We start from the raw sequence: 23010 nt of genomic DNA, 5'->3' as shown, positions 1-23010 counted from the left end.
TCTGTGCAAAATTTGGGGTCAAGGCACCTGGTTCAGGCACCCACTGAGGGCATTTCTGCAACAACTCCAATTCTCTCCACCGCCACCCCCAGTTTTCTTAATCTCTTATTAAAGCTCCCAAGTATGTAATTATACAAAAACCATCCGAGGCTGACCTTTTAAATCAACTCACTATGTCCTTCAGCACAGATTTGAAGCCTGGGGTTTCCCTTTCTTGACCATATTAGGAGACGGCCCAAACTTTTCACACAAACTAAACACTTTATATGGCATGAAAGCAAATGCAGAAATATCTGTTGGCAGCGCTGAGGACCAGAACAGCTAAGATGCCCTGGGGTGAACTGCATAGGTTCAGTAAGTCCGTAGCAACTCATTCTTCAGGGCTCTGTTTTGGCTCTGAAGGGGGGTTTGCTTTTTTTTCCCCTCTCCAGAACAGCAGAGTACATCCTACCTTCAAGGACTGTCAGCCTACGCTGGGCCTGTTTACAGAATCAATCCAGCCTGGGCAATTGTCACAGCTAAATCCACAACGGCAGGTGATGAGGGCTTTAGCTCGCCTTACTTGCAAGCATCCCAGAAATATCTTGCTGGCTCCTCCGACTACACTAAACAAACCTCTTGGTCCAATCCACAGAGGGCTGCACTAGATGATCCTCAGGTCCCTTCCAACTCTACAATTCTGTGATGGTTGGATACTCACATTCTATGTGTATAATAATAAATTATTAGACAGCATCTTAAAAAGCAGAGGCATCACCTTGCCGACAAAGGTCCGTATAGTTAAAGCTATGGTTTTCCCAGTAGTGATGTATGGAAGTGAGAGCTGGACCATAAAGAAGGCTGATCACTGAAGAATTGATGCTTTTGAATTATGGTGCTGGAGGAGACTCTTGAGAGTCCCATGGACTGCGAGAAGATCAAACCTCTCCATTCTGAAGGAAATCAGCCCTGAGTGCTCACTGGAAGGACAGATCCTGAAGCTGAGGCTCCAATACTTTGGCCATCTCATGAGAAGAGAAGACTCCCTGGAAAAGACCCTGATGTTGGGAAAGATGGAGGGCACAAGGAGAAGGGGACAACAGAGGATGAGATGGTTGGACAGTGTTCTCGAAGCTACCAGTATGAGTCTGACCAAACTGCGGGAGGCAGTGGAAGACAGAAGTGCCTGGCGTGCTCTGGTCCATGGGGTCACGAAGAGTCGGACACGACTAAACAACAACAAATTGTTATTATTATTGCACAGCCTCAGTCTGGCCTCAGGCACAGTTTTAGCACTGAAACAGACTTGGTTGCCCTGCCTGGTGACCTTAACAGGGAGAGAGACAGGGTTACACAAAGGCTTTTAACATCATTGAACATCACAGGTTTTGGATACGGGGTGTGTGTGTGTGTGTGGTGTGTGTGTAATTTTACTGCTTTGCTGTTTGCCGACCAGAGGAAGGGCATGATAGGTGTTTAATTAACAAATAAAACAAAACCCAGCAGCTCCCAGTCACCAACTGAAAGGCAAAAGCCTTTGGATCCAATTCAAGGTGCTCACTTTAGTATTTCGAGCCCTATACAGCTCCGGCATCAAATTTGTGAAACAGCACTCCTTTCTCTACAGACCCTCTTGGGTGCTAATACTGGTCAAGTGGTACTTCCACCGGCCTCCGAAGCTCAGAGGGGGGTGGCCTGGGAAAAGTTAATTCTCTGTGGCAGCCCCTAAGATATGGCAGCCATCTTGAAATATCTGAAGAGCCATCACATGGAAGAGGGGGAAAGTTTTCTTTTGAAGGGTAGGACTCGAACCAGTGACTACGAGAAAGGAGATTCCAACTCAACATCAGGAAGAACTTTCTGAAAGTAAGAACTGCCCAACAGTGGAACTATCTCCCTCAGGAGGTTGTAGGCTCTCCTTCCTTGGAGGACTTCAAGCAGAGGTTGGAGGGCCATCTGTCATGGATGCTTTGGTTTAAATTCCTGCATTGCAGGGGGTTGGACTGGATGACCCCTGGGGTCCCTTCAAACCCTACGAACCCTAAGGCCTTCTCGGTGGTGGCACCCGCTGTGTGGAACACCCTCCCACCAGATGTCAAAGAGAACAACAACTACCAAACTCTCTGCATGCAGAACAGGTCTCCACTGCTGAGCTATAGCCCATCCCCTTTTAAGCCCGACTGGGCTCAATGGGGCTTGGACTACTGCAATGCGCTCTACGTGGGGCTACCTTTGAAGGTGACCTGGAAACTACTACTAATCCAGAATGTGGCAGCTAGACAGGTGACTGGGAGCGGCCACTGAGATCATATAACACTGTTCTTGAAAGACCTACACTGGCTTCCAGTACGTTTCCGAGCACAATTCAAAGTGTTGGTGCTGACCTTTAAAGCCCTAAATGGCCTCGGTCCAGTATATCTGAAGGAGCGTCCCCATCGTTCTGCCCGGACACTGAGGTCCAGCTCCGAGGGCCTTCTGGCAGTTCCCTCACTGCGAGAAGCCAAGTTACAGGGAACCAGGCAGAGGGCCTTCTCTGTAGTGGCACCCGCCCTGTGGAACGCCTTTCCCATCAGATGTCAAAGAGTAGAACAACTATCTGACTTCTAGAAGACATCTGAAGGCAGCCCTGTTTAGGGAAGCTTTTAATGTTTGATGCATTACTGTATTTTAATATTTGGTTGGAAACCACCCAGAGTGGCTGGAGAAGCCCAGCCAGATGGCCGGGGTATAAATAATATTTTTTAAATAATAATAATAATAATAATAATAATAATAATAATAATAATAATAATAATAATAATTATTATTATTATTATTATTATTATTATTATTATTATTATTCTAGGATTCTATTATTGTAAGCTGTGGGTTCCCTCCCCAGAGAGGTCCTCTTGGCACCTTCACTACACATCTTCTGGCTACTGGGTGAAGACACACCTCTTTTTGACACTTGAGATCTGTATTTTCGGGACCCACCTCACCTTTATGATTTAAAGCTGTTTTAAACTGTTTTAGATACCGTGTTGTGATGTTGTGACAAATCGCCACCACAACAGGTGGTGCCTGCAGCCCACGGACCAAACGCAGACTTACGTAAATGAGTCCAGAGAAGTATCTCTCTCTGAGGTTGTGCAGGACGGAGGCTTCGTTGAGGCAGGTCAGCTCGGCCATGTCTTCCACCTTGGAGAACTTGGGGGGGTTCATCTTCTGGATATCATCCTTGCTGCAAGTCACCTTCCTCCCATTCTCCGCTAGCTCCACCAGCACCTCGTCCCCTTTCTCCTCCTTGATGCTCGCCGCCTCGAACCCATGCTTCTCGGATGGGATCCACACGAGCTTTTTGGCCGACCAGTCCGCCTGCGCCACCGTGCTGTTGATGATGTTCTTGTCCACAAAGAGGAACTTCTCGTCATCGCTCAGCTGGCCTTTCTGTGCCATTTTGACTTAATGGGCACCTGAGAGAAATAGTTTAAAAAAAAGGTTTTAAAATTATTGTTATTATTATTATTATTAATTGAATTTATATACAGTGGTACCTTGGGTTAAGTACTTAATTTGTTTTTTTAAAGAAATAATTTTTTTATTGGTTTTACAACATTTTTTAAACAACACAAACAAAAAAAAAGACAAACAAACATGTATAATTTCATAACCTTTTTTTCATATCCCTCACTTCTCGGACTCCCCCATACCTCCCCTTTCTGCATTCCAATTTCCAAAATTATTTCAGCAGCTTCTAAATAATATTATCAAATATATGTCCTGTTAGTCTTTTCTTCAACTTAATCTTATGTCACTGTAATCCCTTTTTCTTTCTCAACACCTCGACATTTTAGCATTCATCAATTTAAGTACTTAATTTGTTCTAGAGGTCCGTTCTTAACCTGAAACTGTTCTTAACCTGAAGCACCACTTTAGCTAATGGGGCCTCCTGCTGCCGCCGCGCCGCCGGAGCCCGATTTCTGTTCTTATCCTGAAGCAAAGTTCTTAACCTGAAGCACTATTTCTGGGTTAGCGGAGTGTGCAACCTGAAGCGTATGTAACCCGAGGTACCACTGTACTGCCCTATACCGGGGGTCTCAGGGCAGTTCACAGAATAAAATCAAGATATAAAACCACAAAATACATAATGAAAATAAAAACAACCCAATAGGCCCCCCCCAAAGAAGAACATATTTTAAAAGGGCATAGGATGTAAATCGGATCAACCAAAGGCCTGGTTTAAAAGGAATGTTATTGCCTGGGGCCTTAAGGTATGTAATGAAGGGACCAGGCAAACACTCCTGGGGAGAGCATGCCACAGATGGGGAGCCACTGCAGAGAAGGCCCCGTTCTCGTGTTGTCACCCTCCGGACCTCTCGAGGAGGAGACACACGAAGAAGGGCCTCAGAAGATCATCTCAAGGGCCGGGTAGGTTCATATGGGACAAGGCGGTCCTTGAGGTATGGCGGTCCTGAGCTTTTTAAGGCTTTATAGGTCAAAACCAGTACTTTGAACTGGGCCCAGAAACTAATTGGTAGCCAGTGCAGTCGGACCAGGATCGGTGTAATATGCTCAAACAAAAAATAATTTTGCACAACTTAGTTCACCAACCTGGTGCACACTCCAGGTGCTTATGACTACAAGCCCCATTACTGCAGCTGGGATGGCTCCATCGGCAGAGCATGAGTCTCTTAATCTCAGGGTCGTGGGTTTGAGCCCCAGGTTGGGCAAAAGATTCCTGCATTACAGGGGGGTTGGTCTAGATGACTCTGGTGGTCCCTTTCAGTTCTATGATATTCTTCTTTTCTGTTTATTAAGTGTTTGGGGGGGAAACCTAATAAACTTTTCAAGTCCATCAGGACGGAAAACAATCACAATGAACTATGGAGGAGCATTAAGATATTTAACATGGATATTTCAAACCATTCAATCTCTCCAAAGGTTTCTGTGTATTTGTGAGCTTGGTCCTCTCTGTACAAGAGGAAAAGGTTGCCAAGAGGCAACAGAAGGATAATGGGTCGAATTTCTCTTTGGCGGCACGTAAATGAGACGTCTGTTTTTCTGCTAGTCCAACCGTTCAAACACCGGCATGGCCATCTTAAGTCTTTATGAGATACCCGCTTCTTTTTGAGATAGCAACACATTGTTGAGAGGGAGGGTGTCTTGTGCGATGTGGCCTTCACAACCACGAGCGCCACTTCAGCATATTTTGAAATTTATTTGCTTTATTAATTAAATCTGCAGCCTGCGCTTGGGGTTTTCTCTTTTGAAAGTAGGACCTACGCCACACAAACTGTCGCTGAACGGAGTGGGAGGGGGGGGTGGCCGAAAGAGATTGCCCAGCCGCCTTCCTTTTAAACTGACCGAGCTTCAAAGGCGAACCCAGATCCCCGTAACTAAAGAGTCCAAGTCGTTTGCAAAGCTCCCTGGATCTGTTTGCAAGAGGTCCACGTAGGCTACCATATATGGGCATGTTCTGCTCATTACTAGCCGATCGGCCAAAAAAGAAAAAAAGGAAATCCAACGATAACAAGTTCAAAACAAATACCTTTTAGGGAATAACGAAGTCCTTTGCCATGTCGGGCAATTAAAAAAATGGTACCGTTCGTGTCTGAGACAGCATGGCTGATGAGTCTAATCAGACAAGTCGATATTTTGAGGAGGACAGGACCTGAGGGGGCCACCGTCAAGAAGACACTGGGAATTAACGCGTCTCTCAAAACCTCGACTTGCATGTTTGGTGCCGAGTTAGCGAAAGAGAGGCGTTTTTCGGACAGATGGTTTTTTCCCTCAGTGTTTTTTGAGGTTCTTTTCTCTCACAGATCTGTCCTCCCTTGCAGGGTGGATTTTGCTAGCCGCTTCAAGCAAGCACCTGGTTTGGGGGGGGGGGTGCTCCTGAGGCAAATTTGCATATGCTAAGTTATGCTAATTTGCCTCTGGGCAAATTAAGATGGCAGGCAGCTGGGGTCTTGCCAGCTTTGCAAGTGCACCCGACCGCCCTGTAAACGAAGTAATAAAAAAAGAGAGAGAGTTTTTACAAAAGAGAGGGGAAAGAGAAGGAGAACATGCCTCTGATGTACTCCCTGACAATGCTCCTGTTCTGAGGCACTGTTTAATAACGGGCACATCGGCCATTATGCAACGTATTTAAAGGAATATCCTAGCATTTGAATAGTTATGGTTTCCCCAGCCCAAAGGATCCTGGGAACTGTAGTTTGTTGTGGGTGCTGAGAGTTGATTGGAGGCCTCCTATTCCATGCACATCCCAGCTACAAAATCCACAGTGTTTTCACAATTAATCCCTCTTCGAGGGGAACACGGGGAACTGTAGCATTGTGAGAGGAATAGGAATCTCCCAACAATTCTCAGCGCCCTTAACAAACTACAGCTCCCAGGTTTCTTTGTGGGAGGCCATGACAGTTAAAGTGGCATCACAGAGCTTCAAGTGTTTAGTGTGGATGTGGCGGAGGATTGCACAAAATGAATCTTTTAGGTGTGCTTCAGGTGCTACACTTTTCAAGTGTGCAACCTAAAAAGAATTTAATGAATGAAGGAGAAAAACACACACCAGTTTGTTTCTGGGCCCAATCCAAGGTGCTCATGTTAGCCTTTAAAGCCCCAAGCAGCTCAGGCCCTGAATACCTGAAAGACATACCCTCCAACATTTCTCTGATGAAAATAGGGAAGTCCCATTCCCTAATGATAATTTATACCCTGCACATCTTAATGGGTTGCCCCAAGCCACACTGGGCAGCTTCCAACATATATAAAAGCATAAAACATAAATGAAAACAACAACAACAACTTCCCTAAACAGTACTGCCTTCAGACGGCTCGGGGGTTGGATAACTCCACACCCTCCAACATTTTTCCAATGAAAATAGGGACGCCCTAAGGAAAAGCAGGACATTTTGGGATCAAATCAGAAACCGGGACGGCTTCTCTAAATCAGGGACGTTCCTGGAAAATAGGGATACTTGGAAGGTCTGCCTAAAAGACTACATCCTTCCCTACAGAAACCTGAAATGTATATTTTTAAGACCCACCCTAGTCCGATTGTAAATGACTTTATCTAATTTCAGTCTCGCATTTTTATATTGCTGTAACCTGACTGTGGAGGAGGAGGAGGACAAAGATGATGATGATGATGATGATGACAAGAATAAGAATATAGCCACAGCACTGGAAGACACAGGATTTGCCCACTCTGGAAGAATGGCAGACGCAACTGATAGACTACATGGAATTGGCTGAAATGACTGGCAGAATTCGAGACCTGGGAGAAGAGACGGTGGAAGAGGACTGGAAAAAATTTAAAGACTATCTACAAAAGCATTATAAGCTGTATGAATGCTAAGAGAATGCATGATAGAAAACAACACGGCATCAGTAATTTAGTTGTAAGATATATGAATAAGTGATGTTTAAGAAAATGATGAAATTTGAAGTAATATTATGTTTAAGTTAAGCAGTTCAGTATATGATAAAAATATTCAAAGTTCGGGACATAATATTCGAGAACTATAAAATAAGAATTGAAATAAGTTAATAAATTGCTGCTTATAATTATATGACTGAGAACGCAGGAAAGGGTGATGTGAGGAAGTCCAAAGATTATGAAAATATGATTTATGGATAATTGATTTTGTTGTACTTTTTTTTTCATTCTATGTCTATTTTCTAAATTTTCTCTGCTTTTTTTGTTTTGTTGGATGGTGATGGTATTGTATATGTTTGGTGGTTTGTTTTTTGTTTAAAATCTGCAATAAATATATTTTTTTTTAAAAAAAAGAATATAGCCACAGAGCTAAGAGGGAGACCTGGGGAGTTCAAATCCCCACTCAGCCATGAAGCTCCCTGGGTGACCAGTCACTGTGCCTCTCAGCCTGCCCTGCCTGACAGGGTTGTTGTGGGGGTTATATGAGGGGGGCCACATAGGCCCCCTTGAGTGCCCCCTTGAGCAAAAGGAGAGCCATCAATGCAGTAAATATATAACAAAGAGTGGAGTGGCTGCAGCTTCTTGTCAATGGGGACCTCAGCTGCAAGCCCTGTTGTGGCCATGTAACAGCGTGTGGAGTCGCCCTTGGGTCGAGCGCATAGGCGGCTTGTGAGCATCATCTGCTACGACCCCCAAGGCTGTCGCTTTCCTTTACTGCCATCTACTGACTTTCCCCTTACTTTGATTTGAAGCTTTAAGACTTTCTTTTGCCTTATTTGTCCTTCTGAGGATGAAACAAAACAAACCAGGAACCAAATGTCACCAGAAAAAAAAGAACGCCCTTAGAGCTGCCTCAGCTCCTTCGGGACAGATCTGACTTTTTAACCTTTTAAAAACCAAAAGAAAAAAAAGAAAAAACCAGGTTTTTCCTTGACTGTGACCACCTCTCCTGTAAGGTAGGGCCTTATCACGCATGACAACGAAGGGATGGGGTGAAGGGGGGGGGGAGAAAGAAAGCCAATTCAGTTTACGTTTAAAGGCGACCTTGACAAATGCACATCTGCAGTGCAGTCTTCCAACCAAGCAGTGTTAGGATAAAGTATGCACCTATTAGTGAATATTATGTGTATATTTGTCAACGCTGCATGCAAGAAATGTGTTTATTCTGAAAAATCAGCACAAAAACGCTGAGGATTTTTTGGGGGGCTGCAAATTGTTGCAGAGGCACAGAGAACTGAATTTAGGGGGGAAATGAGAAACTAAGAAAACTGAAAATTGATAGATACTCTCATGCCTGCTGACAGCCTTCCCCAACTTGTTGCCTGCCAGATTTTATTGGACTCCAACTCCCACCGGTCCCAGCCTTCATGTCCGGTGGTTAAGGAGGCTGGGAGTTGTAGTCCAACAAACTCTGGAGAGTGACAGGTCAAGGAAAAGCTGGTATTTATGCCGCAATCCAAGATCAAATGAGTAGATGGCTTGAGTACAGTTGCACCAAGATCTCCGATTCATTAGGGGAATTTGAACCATCCATGGGACTCATTCATCACTGTAATAACTGGCAACAAATCCTTTCTCATGTCAGTAGCTTGTTAAAAGGCAATTTGCCAAGATGAAAAATGTCAAAATTCAGTTACCTGCCATGAATGATTTCTCAGCATATGTTTTCTTTTTAAGAAAGCTGCAGCTGAATCTCTGCTTCTTAAAGCCTCGTATAACATAATTAACTCTGCAAAGATTTTCATTCTTAACTTTGTTCCTATACATGAATGGCACACTTTACACACCTTGCCTCGGAGTGGTTTTGGTAAGAACAATTACTTAGCCATTTAAGAATATTACACCCTTCCTCCTTACAAATTGCATTTGTTAAAATAAAATAAAAAACCACCCTAAAAAAAAGCAGTAGCAAATCTCCAGGAAGCTCAGCACACTGGGAACCCACCTGCTAAGAAAGTTCTATATGTCAAGCCATGGCGGTTTCTACATCTGCCCCAAAGGAAACTTCCTAACTGCATCTTACAAAGAGGAGCAATTAATTTCAGGCTGATAGCAGAGCTCGCTTTGAACTCACAGCAGCGCTGGCTTAAGCAGGAGAATTCATTTGCTGTCAAAAAGAGTACTTACAGGGGTCCAATTGGGAAAGCAGAAAATGTCTTGGGAGAGTCCGGAACTGATACTGCTAACAGCTGGGGCAGACCAAGGCTGCTCTCCCTCTGCAATCTCCCTATATAGAGGCGGACTGACTCCCATGGGGAGGGTCCCCAGAGACCGCCCCCTGCTGGAAAACCCTGACAGTACCTGGGGGGGGGCTAACAAATAAAGAAACTGTCTGTACATTCTTAGGTTCAGTTTTAAGCTGTGGCTAAAACAGATCTCATTACCACCTCCCAATAAATTGGGGTTTCTGTCTTTTGTTCGTCGTGGCTTGCGGGAGAAGTTTGTGTGATGTCTCAGAAATTATCAGACTCCTCTCTCACGCTCACTTTTTAATAAGCCATTTCCCAGAAATAATGGGGGGGGGGGGTTATTTGGTCTGCAAAGCAGCAATATGACCCTTCTCAACCCCTTCTTGATTTCTCATGTCTCTGGGTTTACAGCAAAAGTAGGAGAGAGAGAGAGAAAAAGAAGCATCAGTTAGGAAGGATTAAGAGTGGAGACTCCCAAATTTTCTCCCTTGCCATAAAAACAGTGTTATCTCTCATCGGCCTTTTGATGTCCGGCTCAAAACATAAGAGCAAAGTATGCTCATTTCCATGAGAAGGGTCTCTTCCATGGAAGTGGGAGGGGGAGACAAAGGTCCCTCTTCCCAAGCCAAGCCAAGCCCTGGAAGGAGGTCTCCCCACATCTCCCACGTGTTTATGTAACATTTGGGAACCTTGGGCCGTTTTAAGCCCGGCCTGTCTCTGGGGAGCGAAAGGGTCGTTTTTTTCCCAGCTCCTGCCCCAACCAGCTCTCCACCGAAGCGGCTGTTTTGCAGGGAATCCCAGCCTCCTGAGAAAGTACTGCACATAATTTATATATATAAATACCTCCCTCTGTCCTTAAATGGGAAAAGATAACTGTTAAATGGCTTGTGGCATTGGAGTGTGGGGGGAGCAGGGGGGAAAGAGGGAGGGAGGGATGGAGGGAGGATGGAATGGGTGCCTCCGGTGTTGTGGAAAGAAGAAGAGGCAGGCAGGACCAGCTGGCAGAGGAGGAATGAAGGACAGAGGTGCCTGCAGCCAGCTTTGGGGAGAGAGGAATCTGGTCCTCATCAAGGCCGGCAGAAGTTTCAAAAACAAAACAAAATTCTATGCGTTCAGACTTCCAAACTCTCTCTCTCTCCCTCTCTCTGTGCGTCTCCCTTGCCTGGGCCTGGGCTTCTCAGACATCCCAAAAAGGGAACGCGAGGATCCTCCAGGAATTCCCATCAACATACCGGATACAAAATGCCCCACTTGCAGCAGCAGCAGCCTAAATATGGAGCCCCATGTCAAAAGCAGAGGACCGATGGACCGGGGTGGGCGGGCAAGGAGACGCAAAGAGTTTTGCAGGAACCAAAGGTGGAGGAGTTCTTGAGACGCAGCAAGGCTTGCTAACTTATGCAGGAAGTTGCCGTGGACCACCAGGCCAGGACTGCGTCTGCATTGAGCAGAAGCGGTTCCTGAGTTTTCACAGCAAAGGATCTTTCCCAAGTCCTACCTGTAGGTAATCCCTTGGTCCATCTGGGACAAGTCACTTGATCTATACTCACCTGGGCCCAAAGAAACACAACCATAACCCTTCTCTTCCCCATTTGACCCTGAACAATTTCTCAACGTCACCACAGCCATCCACAGCAATGTTACTGATAACCACCATGGACCTATGCCTTTGCTTTTCTGTTAATGCCTTTGCAAAATGTTTTGTTTTGAAACTATTCACAAAAAGTATTTTGGAAAGAGTCCATCTAGCTCAGTACTGTCCACACGGACTGGCAGCAGCTCTCCAGGCAGAGAATCTGAGCTGGAGAGATCAGGGAATGAAGCTGGTACCTTTGGCGTGCAAAGCAGGGGCTCTGACACTCCCTCCCAAAATAAAGGAAGATTCTAGTCTTCCTTGTGCAGACTTAAATAGAGCAGAGTTAAATAGGAATACAGTTGTACCTCTGGTTAAGAACTTAATTCGTTCCAGAGGTCCGTTCTTAATCTGAAACTGTTCTTAACCTGAGGTACCACTTTAGCTAATGGTGCCTCCCGCTGCTGCCACATGAATTCTGTTCTCATCCTGAAGCAAAGTTCTTAACCCGAGGTCTATTTCTGGATTAGCGGAGTCTGTAACCTGAAGCGTCTGTAACCCGAGGTACCACTGTATAGGAGGAGCTATCTTTCACCAAGTTGGAAAATAATCATAGAGTTGTAGAGTTGGAAGGTAACCCCAGGGGTCATCCAGTCCAACCCCCTGAAATGCAGGAATCTTGGCTAAAGCATCCATGACAGATGGCCATCCAACCTCTGCTTAAAAACTGCCGAGGAGAGTCTACCACCTCCGGAGGGACTCTGTTCCACTGTCAAACGGCTCTTAGTCAGAACCTCCTTTCTTGCAACTTGAATCCATTGTTTTCTCGGGTCCTACCCTGGTCCAGAGAGACCAGGGTTACGTAGACCTGGATTGGCAGCATGGTGCCTAGAGACACCACCAGGTGTTCCCAGGGCCCCTTCCTCTCTACACATACACACGCTGAAATTAGGCATGGGATAAAAGCCTTCCATTGTCTCCAACTCCAGGCTTTTCTCAAGCCTAACAGATGCGGAGAGGTGAGACTGGCCTTCCTGCAATTCTCGCATTTCGCCTATGCTTTCCAAGTAGCTCATTCCCCCTCCCAACCTTAGGGTTTTGAAAACCACTTTTTCCAAACGCAATAGCTGGCCAGGGATGGAGTGTGAGCATGTACATGCAGGGTTGCTGCACATGAACAATGCCCATAACACTCCCTTTGGTTTTCAGGTTTGTTCATGGGCCCCGCAAAAGGTTGAAGACCCCTAATCCACACTGACTCACTTCAACCCTTCGGGTTTTCAGACTGAGGTTTTTCCCTGGAGATGCCAGGGCTCTGGAGCCAATGTTCTCTGCCACTGAGCTATGGGCCATTCTGTTCCGTGGTGCTACCCTCAACGATGGCTAATGGAAGGTCCTTCCCAAGGCCAGAGAGCTCTGCTGTCCTAGTCTTCTCTTCCTAAAAGATGCCAGGTATTTGGAGGTGATGGACATCACTGCTGAGACACACTGCCAGGAAGGATGTACGAAACTGGGCTGGGTGGAATCACAGAATTGATTGGAAGGGTCATCTGGTTCAACACTCTACAATGCAGGAATATGCAGGTGGCCCATATGGGAATCGAACCCGTGACCTTGGGGTTATCAGCACCACGCTTTCACCAACTGAGCTAACTGGCTCCACACTGCATCTTCTGAAGCAGTTTTGGATGTCGCAAAAGCCCAGAACTGCAAAGAGAAACGAGGGACTCAAAAAACAACCCTCCATTTATGCAAACTAGGAGAAAGCACCTTCTGGCCAAGTTTTCAAGTTATTGCTTTGTGAAGCTGAATGCCCCCTTCGAAAAAGCACACAACCCGACTGTAGCAACCACCTTAAAAAAAGGCTCTGTGGTGCTCTCCCTGGAAGAGTTATAAAGCTTGTTTCGTAACTATCTGCACCTCTCAATGGTCGTAGCTTAAAAAGGAGTGGAAATTATTTCCCATTCTTTGCGTTCACGTACATCCAGAGGCTGCTGGCAGACAAGTGCGCCTAACAGAACAAAGAGTGGCAGATGATTTATGGGGCGATACGGAGCTGAGCTGGAAAGCTTGAGGGCGATTAATTGCAGAGGCTGAGGGCATGCAGGTCCACAATGAAAGAGAAGCGGAACGCAAGTGTGTTAAATAAAAATCAACACATCCAGCCGTGGCCTGGAAGCTGAGCTCACTTACCTGCGTGTGGACCCTCTAGTTGATGCTGGAGTCTACAGGACTAGGACGGCTTCAAGTTTGAGTCGGGCAGCTTAGGGAGATGGCGAGCTGTGCCATCAGAGCAGAACACCAAGCAGAGCCGAGTAGCAATTGCCAAGGTCAAGTGATTCCGCCCTCAGATGCCAGCTCTGTTCAGATGGGCAGCTGAAAAGTGCGGCTGGGCGATTTGAAAGCATCACGTGTCAATGCTTGACTGAGGCTTGCCGAAATCTCTCAGAAGAGGGCCTCTCGCTGCTGGCATCAGAGGGGAAACCCCTTGCCCAGTTCTACAGACAAGATGGTGCAGAGAACAGGCTGGTGGTGTTCCTCCTCACCAGGTCTGCACAGATCCTAGATGGTGGGTGGGCAAGTACAAAGGGCTTCTGTAGACCAGTGTTCTTCAACAGATGCTGTTGGGCTAAACCAGGCATAGGCAAACTCTGGCCCTCCAGATGTTTGGGACTACAATTCCCATCATCCCTAGCTAACAGGACCAGTGGTCAGGGATGATGGGAACTGTTGTCCCAAACATCTGGAGGGCTGGAGTTTCCCTATGCCTGGACTAAACCAAAAGTATTGTTCTGCTTCCCTTTGGGCCACATCAGTGAGGCAAAGGGAGGGTCTTGTCATCTGGGCAGCCCAGGACCTCCAGACACATTGCCCAGGCTTGCACCCTGGGGAGGTCACTTCAGCACTGCTAACACAGTAGTTTGACTTCACCCCCAGAGGCGCACTCCACTGTCTCTCAAGACAGACAGATGCCAACAGCAATTCCCATCAGCCCCAGCCAGCTTAGCCATTGATGAGGGATGATGGGAGTTGTAGTCCAACAGCATCTGACTGCAGACCCAAGGTTGGGGAACTCTAAAACTTAAAACCCCAACTACTCATGACATCAGCTACTGTAGCATGGGGTGGCTCCTCCTGAACAATCCCCTCCTGGCAATTATGACATTCATATCACATCCTTCCACCAAGGCTGGCACACGTGGTCCTTATCCTCCCACCTGATTTTATGTTGCAACAAACCAGGGAGGCCAAGATACAGGGGAGCCTCCTGGGGAGATTCAGGGCTGAGTGAGGATTTGAATCCAGAACTCCCAGTTTGCAACGTGAAGCGAAAGACAAGGTAGCCCTCCTTCCTAATTCAGTCTACAGAAGCCAGCCTGACTGGCAGCTGAAACTTAACTTTTAACACTGGCAATAGGACAGTGTCCTCTGAGGGCAGCAAGCTAGCTTTAGGGGGCAAGGGGCAAGCACTGCAAGACACACAGAGTTTCCCTTTGGCAGACAGGCTCCACCAGGCCTCCTTTCCTTCAACAGCCATTCCATCAGACTGCCAGGGGCGGTGGGAGAGAGATGGGATTCAGAAGGCTCCACCAGGCATCTCCTTACCCCTGCACTATGCAAGTTGGTTGTTTTAGAAACCACCACTTAATAATTAGTGCCCAAGTTTGCATTTCCCCCCCTCTTCCCTCCCCATCCCTTTTCCCTTCTGTGCCATGGGTTGTTTTGGTTTCTTTAGATTGGAAGCCTATATGCCGCAGGCACCCACAGGATCAGAGCAGGTTCGAAGAAGAGCAAAGTGGAGCAGTCTCAAAGGAGGATTCCTAACAAAATGGAACAGCATCCTGAGCAGCTGGCTGAACTGGAGACAATCCCAGAGCAGTCTTGTTACAGCTGGTAAAACACCTTGGCAGAAGACCAATCCGGGGAAGGACTGGGGGTGAGGCAGGGGTGTCCAGTTATAGGAAAGAATATTCCTGATGAGTACAGTGGACGCTCAGGTTGCAAACACGATCCATGCAGGATGCACATCTGCAACAGTGCACCTGCACAGTGCATCTGCGCACGTGGCGGGTTGCAATTCGGCACTTCTGCACATGTGCAACCGCCAAAACCCGGAAGTAACCCGTTCCGGTACTTCCAGGTTTTGGCGGTCCGCAACGTGAAAAAACGCAACCTGAAGCGTCTGTGACCCGAGGTATGACTGTATTAGCTCTGACACCAAAGGGTGCTCTCTTTAAAGAAAGGGCTGGGCAGAAGGAACAGTAGAACATGAATTCAAATAGCAAGTTGTTACACACATAATCAATGCAAGTTTCCTGCCAGAGAGTGGCAGGGAGGTCATGAGCTGTTTCTGGAAAATCAGGACTTGCCATCAGCTGACTAAGGTGTTCCTCCTAGAGAAAGATGGAGAGGTTTCTCAGGAAATGAACGTTGATCCAATTCCTCAGGGGAGATGCTTGCTGGAGGCTGCCTCCACTCCTGTCTCAAGTTCATTAATGCTAAATAAGGTTGTCTGCTTGCATTAGATATGGTTGGGAGTTCTGGAGACCAATTAGGCTTGCACCCATCAATCTGCATAATAGGGTCATATTACTGTGAGGACATTCCCCTGAACCGCAGCTACCACGGGAGAGGATATTTGGCATGAACCAGTGAGGTTTCCTCTGACACTTAGGTTGAACTACAGTAGCTTTCTCCAATTCCTTGCAATGGTGTCGCCCTCACTGCTTGAAGAAAAGCAAAATATCTTGGGGCATATGCAGAGTGCCAGTTGCAACAGAGATTCTTGGTAACACAAGGGGGGCTGGTGTTACCCACAACATAGAGAAACGATACCATTGCTAGCTGAGACTTGCAGATAAGCTTACACAAGAAATAGTACTTTCCAGGCTCAAAGTGTAGAATCTAACCTGAGTTTCTGTGCCCCCGCCTCCCAGAAAATACAGCAGTGTCAAGTGGAATGCCCGCTTCACTTGTTCTGCAAAACAGACATCATAACTTTGTTGCAGGCTCAAGTTTCTATCTAGCCACTGAACTCCAACCATCTGAGCACTGAAGGTCAGTTTTCCCAGCCATTCAGACCCAAAAGCACATCTCATGAAAGGGGCTTTTGTAAAGCAATAAATGATATCGGGGGACAATCATCCTTCAGCCAGGCAAGCAGAAAAAAAGAAGGAAGAAAGATTACTACATGTTCAGTGTTATTGCTTAAAAGCAGACTGATGCAATATGAAATGCAGTATGCCAACTTTCTAGCCTCTAAGGAAAAAAAGTGTATGTGTAAGAAAAAGAAACTATTGTGCCTAAAACTGCACAGATCCTTGTGGGGCCAGGGAGGGGGCACACTTTCCTAGAAAGTAAGTGACAACATAGTTTTAGGCCTCAATCCTAGACAGCCATAGCCTGAGTGAGGAAAAGCATGTATGAGGACCAAAGTTTTTTGAAAGTTCCAGCTTCATGGGAATGGCAAGCTGCTGTTCCATTTTGAAGCGGGTCAGTTTGATGATGGTGGTGATAAAATTATATTATTATTATTATTATTATTATTATTATTATTATTATTATTATTATTATTATTATTTGTACCCTGCCCATCCGACTGGGTTGCTCCAGCCACTCCAGCTTCAGTAAAAACCCATGAAATGCCCCTTCCGTTGTGTACAGAAAACTTCCCCTTGTCCAGAACTAGTCTGATACAGGTTTCCTTTGCGTGTGTCTCTTAAATTATTCCTGTGAGCATGCCAGATCAGATAGCTAAGCTAAGTACTTCACTAAAGCACAGGCAGCTGCAGCTACTGTAACTCACAACAGAACAGAAGAAATGTTATATATGGGTTGGATTTGATCTGGCTAGCCATCATTAATCTACACCCTGTCTGAGGGCGTTTCCTAACCCAACCTTACATTTTACTCCCCTCTAAAGTGACAATTCCCCCCCAAAGAAGCCTGAATGTTTGTGAGCATTCCATGACATCGCAGCATTTGCTCAGCCAAGGGTGGCTTGGGAGAGCTGTTAGCTGATCACTGTATTCTTCCTATTTTACATACAGATCTTAATTTTTATCCTCTTTTCTGATTGCAAATTTTGCCAAATGAGAAGAAGAAGAAGAAGAAGAAGAAGAAGAAGAAGAAGAGGAGGAGGAGGAGGAGTTTGGATTTGATATCCCGCCTTTCACTGCCTTTAAGGAGTCTCAAAGCGGCTAACATTCTCCTTTCCCTTCCTCCCCCACAACAAACACTCTGTGAGGTGAGTGGGGCTGAGAGACTTCAAAGAAGTATGACTGGCCCAAGGTCACCCAGCAGCTGCATGTGGAGGAGCGGAGACACAAACCCGGTTCACCAGATTACGAGTCTACCGCTCTTAACCACTACACCACACTGGCTCTCAGTGTGAGACCAGGGAGAGCAACCTGCCCTCAATCATAACACTGCACTGCTGCTCCAATGAGGAGAAGCAGCTAGGAGCTCAAGTCTTTTATCCTACTGCACCCAAAATTTCAATATCGGCTTGTAGGCAGTGCTTAAACCAGTGTTTCCTAGTTTGGATGTCACAGGAAACTGTGGTTAGGAAATCAGGAAGTCTCTACTCAATCAGGGCATGAGAAGAGGAAGGAAAGCAGAGCACATAAGCTCAACAGCATTACATCTGCACCAAACCCCTAGCTTGGTCCTAAATCTATATAACATCCTTAGCTGAAGATTAACACTGTTCTTTGCTGAACACCGGGAAACACTTCAGGCTTGCAGGGAAGGCTGAAACATTTCCTAAAATAACATGATCCCATTCCTGTAATTGCTAACATCAATTATTGTGGAAAGTCCCTATCGTTGTTGTGAAAAGTCCCTATTTCCACCACATAAGGATTCAATTATCGGACACCCTCGCAAGTCAAAGTTTAAGGCAAATTATATTTTATTCATGTACAAAGAACGAAAAATAGAATTCAGTATGACACTGAGCTGAAATGCTGGATGCTTTTAATTTTTAGACCCCGGACCCACCTATAGCCCAAACCTGCTCCCCCCCCCCTTTATTTACTATTTATCATGCCATGAAAATAAATGGATTCTGACCCACCAAGAGAAGATTGATGCTGTAAAACTGTCACAGTTTCTTATGTTTCCACACTAACATATCCCTCCTTTTACCAACAATATACCTTGAACTAGAACTGTAGAGGAAACCACAGCACAAAGCTGATTAGAAATGTCACATCTACAAAATAGTCCTTACCCATTTTACCAATCAATTTTGAGAACTTTGCACAGTAACAAATAAACACCTGCTCTGCATTAAAGACACGTGATGGTTTATTTCATCTTTTTAGGCCCCGTGAACTCAACATATCTTCAAGCTTTGGGCCGGCTATGCATCCTGGTTCCGCAGCAGCGCCTGAGAATTAAAACAAAGACAGTGTGTTGCATTTCAACATGGGATGGCTATGTGGCAGGGAGAAAGGTAAGTAATGCCAGCTCTTGAGTGGATTGTTCACAGTAATCGTATTTTCTTATGAGATCTACTTGGGATGAGCTGAACCTACAGATCACATCACTGGCCAACTACTTTTCCTGCATGGAGGCCAAAATCCTGCTTGGAAAATTGCTTTCAAGTTGCAGAAGAGTCATACTATGCTCTTGCACAACTCCTGCTCATTTAAGCTAGGCTTGTGCAAGTTATCTTTCCAGTGAATGGCACCTCTCATCCACTGTTTCCAGACAGGATAATGGCAAGTCTTGTGCCTTTGCTTCTGCAGCCCTGTGCACGCTTACTTGAAAACAAGTCCCACTGAATTCAGGAGGACTCACTTTGAGCATAGAATCACGCTGCCAGCAGCTCTTGCAATACTAATTTGGGTGAACTGCGTAGCAGATCTCCTCTGTGACCAATGTTACCCAAACATCCCAATCAATAATATGTCATTCTTCAATACAGATTCTCAGAACAGTTTCCAATATAAACCAAACAAGTAACTACAGCACCAAGACGCAACAGCAACCTGCACAGGTTAAAAGCCAAAGTAAGAGAAGAAATCCAGAATGCACTTAAAAGATAATAAACTTGGCACCAGGCAAACCACTCGAGGGAGGAAGTTGCAAAGCCCAGGAGGCTCTCTCTCCAGTTGCCATTGACATTGACTCCAACAATGATGGGAGCCAGTTTTGAACCTCCAAAGCAAATCTTAACATGGTCAATTCATGTAGGACTGGGGTGTTTTATGTCCCTCCATACATAAGCTGGACTACAACTCCCATTGTCCTTTGCTGGCTGGGACTGATGGAAGTGAAAATCCAACATCTGGAGAGCATCAGATTCGCCATCTTAATGCAGGAGGAAGTAGAGCCCAAGGTGGCCAGGTTTTACGTTTGGTTATGTCTCAGTACCAAGGACAATGTGTGCCAGTGTCAGAACAGTAAAACTTCTCTTTTCCTTGAAAGTAAAGTTTATTTGCAAGCCCCTCTCGGGGTGGCAAACCTGTGGTTCAGAATTTTTTTGGTCTTCCAACTCCAATCAGACTTTGCTGGCACAGCCCAGGGATTATGGGAGTTGTAGTCCAACAACATTTGGAGGACTATAGGTTAAACACTCCTGCATTATATATACTCCCACACACCCTAACCAAACCATACCCATTTGACTCCTTTCGTTGGTTGGTTCGAAACCTGTAATGAAGGTGCTCTGGGGAATGTATTGCAGACCTTTTCTTCATTACCATGTAACAGCTGGTTTATAATTCCATACAAAAGGGGCCTGTTAAAAAATGGGGAAAAAATGTTGAGTAGAGAGAGCTGAAGAAACAAGGGGCAAAGGATTTTTAGCCACTCCCATTTACTTCAGTGGAACTTGCACAGGGGGAATCTTTGCTGGACTATGCTTGCAGATTTTCAGCAAAGAACAAACAATTGCCATATGATCGTAACTCAGAAGCAAGGCCCTCTGGGTCCAAGGAAATTGACTTCTTTGTAAGCACTCTTTGGAGGCACACTTACAGCATAATCTTATCTACTCAGAAGTAGGCTTATTGAATTCCACGGGACTTTATTCCTAGGTAAGTATATATAAGATTATAGCTTTAGCAATTTACCATAGAGCCCCTGAAGTGTAGGGAAAACATTATATGTGTTGTCCTGCACATATATGATTAAGAATGTATTCATCATATATCAACACTTAAGGCATTCAAAATCCAGAGGGAGTTTATAGAACGAGAAGATATGGACTATGTCATCTTACACTGATCTGCTGTTTGGATCTTCAACTATATTTAATTCATTAACAAGAAATTCTCTGTCCAACGGAACTTCAGGCTGGCCAGATTCTGAAAAACAGAACATGTGAACATTAAATCTTTCCAATCCTTTCTGAACTCAGATTCATAGAATCATAGAATTGTAAAAGTTAAAAGGGACCCCAAGGGTCATCTAGTCCAACCCCCTGCAATGCAGGAATTGTATGTACCTAGCTATTTTAGTAACCCCCATCACACATAGCTCGCAAACAAATCACTATTCACCAGCCACAAATCTCCATCCACCCAGAGACACATTTCTGTAGGACTGTAACTTCTGTGATTTCCATTTCCATATTCATTATTTATTGGACAGTATCCATGCAACAGAGAAAAGGAAATAGGAAAAAGGCTCACCTGCTGTTAGAACAGATGAAGCATATTTGTATTTGTTGAACTCCAAGTATTCACGGATCAGTTCGTTGATTAAAAGGTTCTCATGGGACAACGATGGCCGTGGCTCGCTTTGGTCATCCAGCGCGTTGAAAACTTCAGCTCTGATCCTTGCTTTGATCTGTCCCAGTGTACCTCTCTTCTCTAGCGTGTCTGTTAAAACTAAGGAGTACAAAACCAGGCAGCTTTTCTATTAACTAGAAACCCAGTTGTAGCTGTTCCAAGTGCGAAAACAAACAAACATATCCCCCCCCCCCAAAAGAAAGAACAACCAACAATAGCTAAGCCTTTAGCTGGACATTTAAAAAATTGCAAATTAACAAAGAAGAATTGGATTTTCGTCTTTTTGTAAAGCAGACAGAATTAAATATGCTTCCTTGTTGGCATGATAAAACGTCTCCCCATCAAGTCCATGACAGGCAGCCAGCCAACGGGTGCAGAACCCCACAACAGAATAGCAGCTGCACCAGGTGAACTTCCACCTGCTATGCATCTCTTAAAGGCTAAGACGCAGAGCTGGAGGAGGGCAGACACCCCCCAGTGAAAAATAAGTTTAAAACAAGTGCCCCCCCTCCTCCGCGCCCCAAGACAAATGAAAAAGAATATTCCCACTTCCCTTTACCTGCTTTCAACTCTGTTATGGTCGCCATCTTGGAAGGGGCAACCGGAGGCGGAAGTGGGAAGGGAGAAATAACCGAAAGTTCCCGGATATAAACAAACCGGCTTCTCGGTCTCTAAGGCAACCTCAGACGCAAAGCACGCGTGCGCATTAGGGACTGAGGAGCGGACGCCTCCCTCCCCCCGGCGGCGTTATCTACTCCCCACTGGCTGCGCGCTCAGCCAATAAGCTCATCGGGAACCGTTAACCCTTTCCTTTCCTCGGGCTTGGACTTTTTCCTTGGCGTGGAAAATAAATTGCTGGTTTACTAGTGAATGCTAATAAATTCTTCCCTCCTTGCCCAACAGCATCCGTTGCTGCATGGAAGGCAGATGCTCAACAGGTGATGCTGTGCCCACCTTCCTTGCAGCTCCACGCTGGAAATAAATTCTCTACCTGTTGGACTTCTTACTTGTCCTGCAACCATTAAGGCTTAGATGCCTTAATGCGTGTCCTGGTTTGCAACCTTTTTTTGGATTACAACCCATTTTGGGGGGGATTACGAACAAATTTTATTTGGAGGCCCCATTGGCGAAAGCGCGCCTTGGGTTACAAACTGTTTTGGTTTACAAACGGACCTCCGGAATGGATTATGGTTGTAAACCAAGGTCTCACTGAAGAAGAGTTTGGATTTGATATCCCGCTTTATCACTACCCGAAGGAGTCTCAAAGCGGCTAACATTCTCCTTTCCCTTCCTCCCCCACAACAAACACTCTGTGAGGTGAGTGGGGCTGAGAGACTTCAAAGAAGTGTGACTGGCCCAAGGTCACCCAGCAGCTGCATGTGGAGGAGCGGGGAATCGAACCCGGTTCCCCAGATTACAAGTCCACCGCTCTTAACCACTACACCACACTGGCTCTAGACCAGTTAAATGCTGATGAGTTTAATTACTGTATTAACTTTTGACAGTTCCCAGTTCACATCTACGTTAGCCATAGGCCAGTGGTTTTCAACCAGTGCACTGTGGCACCCTGGGGTGCCTTACATGATAGTCAGGGGTGCTGCAGGCAACATTGCCCTCGGTCCCTCTTTCCCTCCCTCCTCGGATGCCCTCTCGCATCTCTGCCTCCCAAAGGTTTGTGCGGCTGCTTGCTTTGCGTTCACAATTTGGGCAGTCGGGCCACTAAGTCTGGGGGCATCCTTTTTCCAGGACCCTGTGGGGTGACGTGAGGAGGCACTTTTGGGGGGGGGGGTGGCGGGCAGGCAGGCAGTGGATCAGAGATCGTGTTGTCGGCAGCTGCTGCCTTGAGAGCTCCCAAGGAGAAGGGGGAAGAGGAGAGGAGGCTGAGGGAACACTCCACAAGGGAGGGTGTTTTGCAGGCAAGGGGTGACATAACTGGGATTCTGAGGCTCGGAGCACGTTTTCCCACAGGGGAGCCACAGAAAGTTGGTCAAGGGAGCAGTGCACTCAAAGAGGTTGAAAACCTCTGCCCTAGGCAGCTGTTTTCTATGTTGTACACTAGAGGGCAATGGTACATGCATGTGTTTATTATTGGCACGTTTTTTTTGTTAG

General features: G+C 45.9%; 2 protein-coding genes across 3 annotated transcripts in view; both read right to left on the bottom strand.

Annotated features, from left to right (window-relative positions):
• Positions 1-9648, bottom strand: part of MYH11 (myosin heavy chain 11) — an 88614-nt gene extending 78966 nt beyond the window's left edge. For both annotated transcript variants that reach the window (XM_081169358.1, XM_081169359.1), the window contains exons 1-2: positions 9527-9648; positions 3073-3434 (exon numbers count right to left, since the gene is read on the bottom strand). In XM_081169358.1, coding sequence (XP_081025484.1) covers positions 3073-3417 — 345 coding nt within the window. In that variant the 5' untranslated portion in view covers positions 3418-3434; positions 9527-9648. The remainder of the gene's footprint in view (positions 1-3072; positions 3435-9526) is intronic.
• Positions 9649-18451: 8803 nt separating this feature from the next.
• On the bottom strand, positions 18452-21586 carry CEP20 (centrosomal protein 20). Its single transcript, XM_081170369.1, has 5 exons — positions 21461-21586; positions 20803-21000; positions 20391-20475; positions 19787-19907; positions 18452-18551 (listed from the first exon to the last, which is right to left on the bottom strand). Exons 1-5 carry the CDS (start codon positions 21486-21488, stop codon positions 18525-18527), a joined length of 459 nt encoding a protein of 152 aa, XP_081026495.1. The 5' UTR covers positions 21489-21586; the 3' UTR covers positions 18452-18524.
• Positions 21587-23010: the final 1424 nt, after the last annotated feature.

This window comes from Podarcis bocagei (genome assembly GCF_964188305.1).
Source record: "Podarcis bocagei genome assembly, chromosome: 14".
NCBI classification, from domain to species: domain Eukaryota; kingdom Metazoa; phylum Chordata; class Lepidosauria; order Squamata; family Lacertidae; genus Podarcis; species Podarcis bocagei.
Note: the sequence above shows the minus strand (reverse complement) of the source record. Positions and strands in the feature narration are given on the sequence as shown.

Excerpts from the sequence above, each read along its gene's own strand:
- CEP20 (XM_081170369.1), bottom strand. The coding sequence starts at position 21,488 with ATGGCGACCATAACAGAGTTGAAAGCAG. Across the intron at positions 21,001-21,460 it reads CATAACAGAGTTGAAAGCAG|TTTTAACAGACACGCTAGAG; the intron begins GTAAAGGGAAGT and ends TGTACTCCTTAG. Across the intron at positions 19,908-20,390 it reads GATCCAAACAGCAGATCAGT|GCCCCTTTTGTATGGAATTA; the intron begins GTAAGATGACAT and ends ATTTTTTAACAG.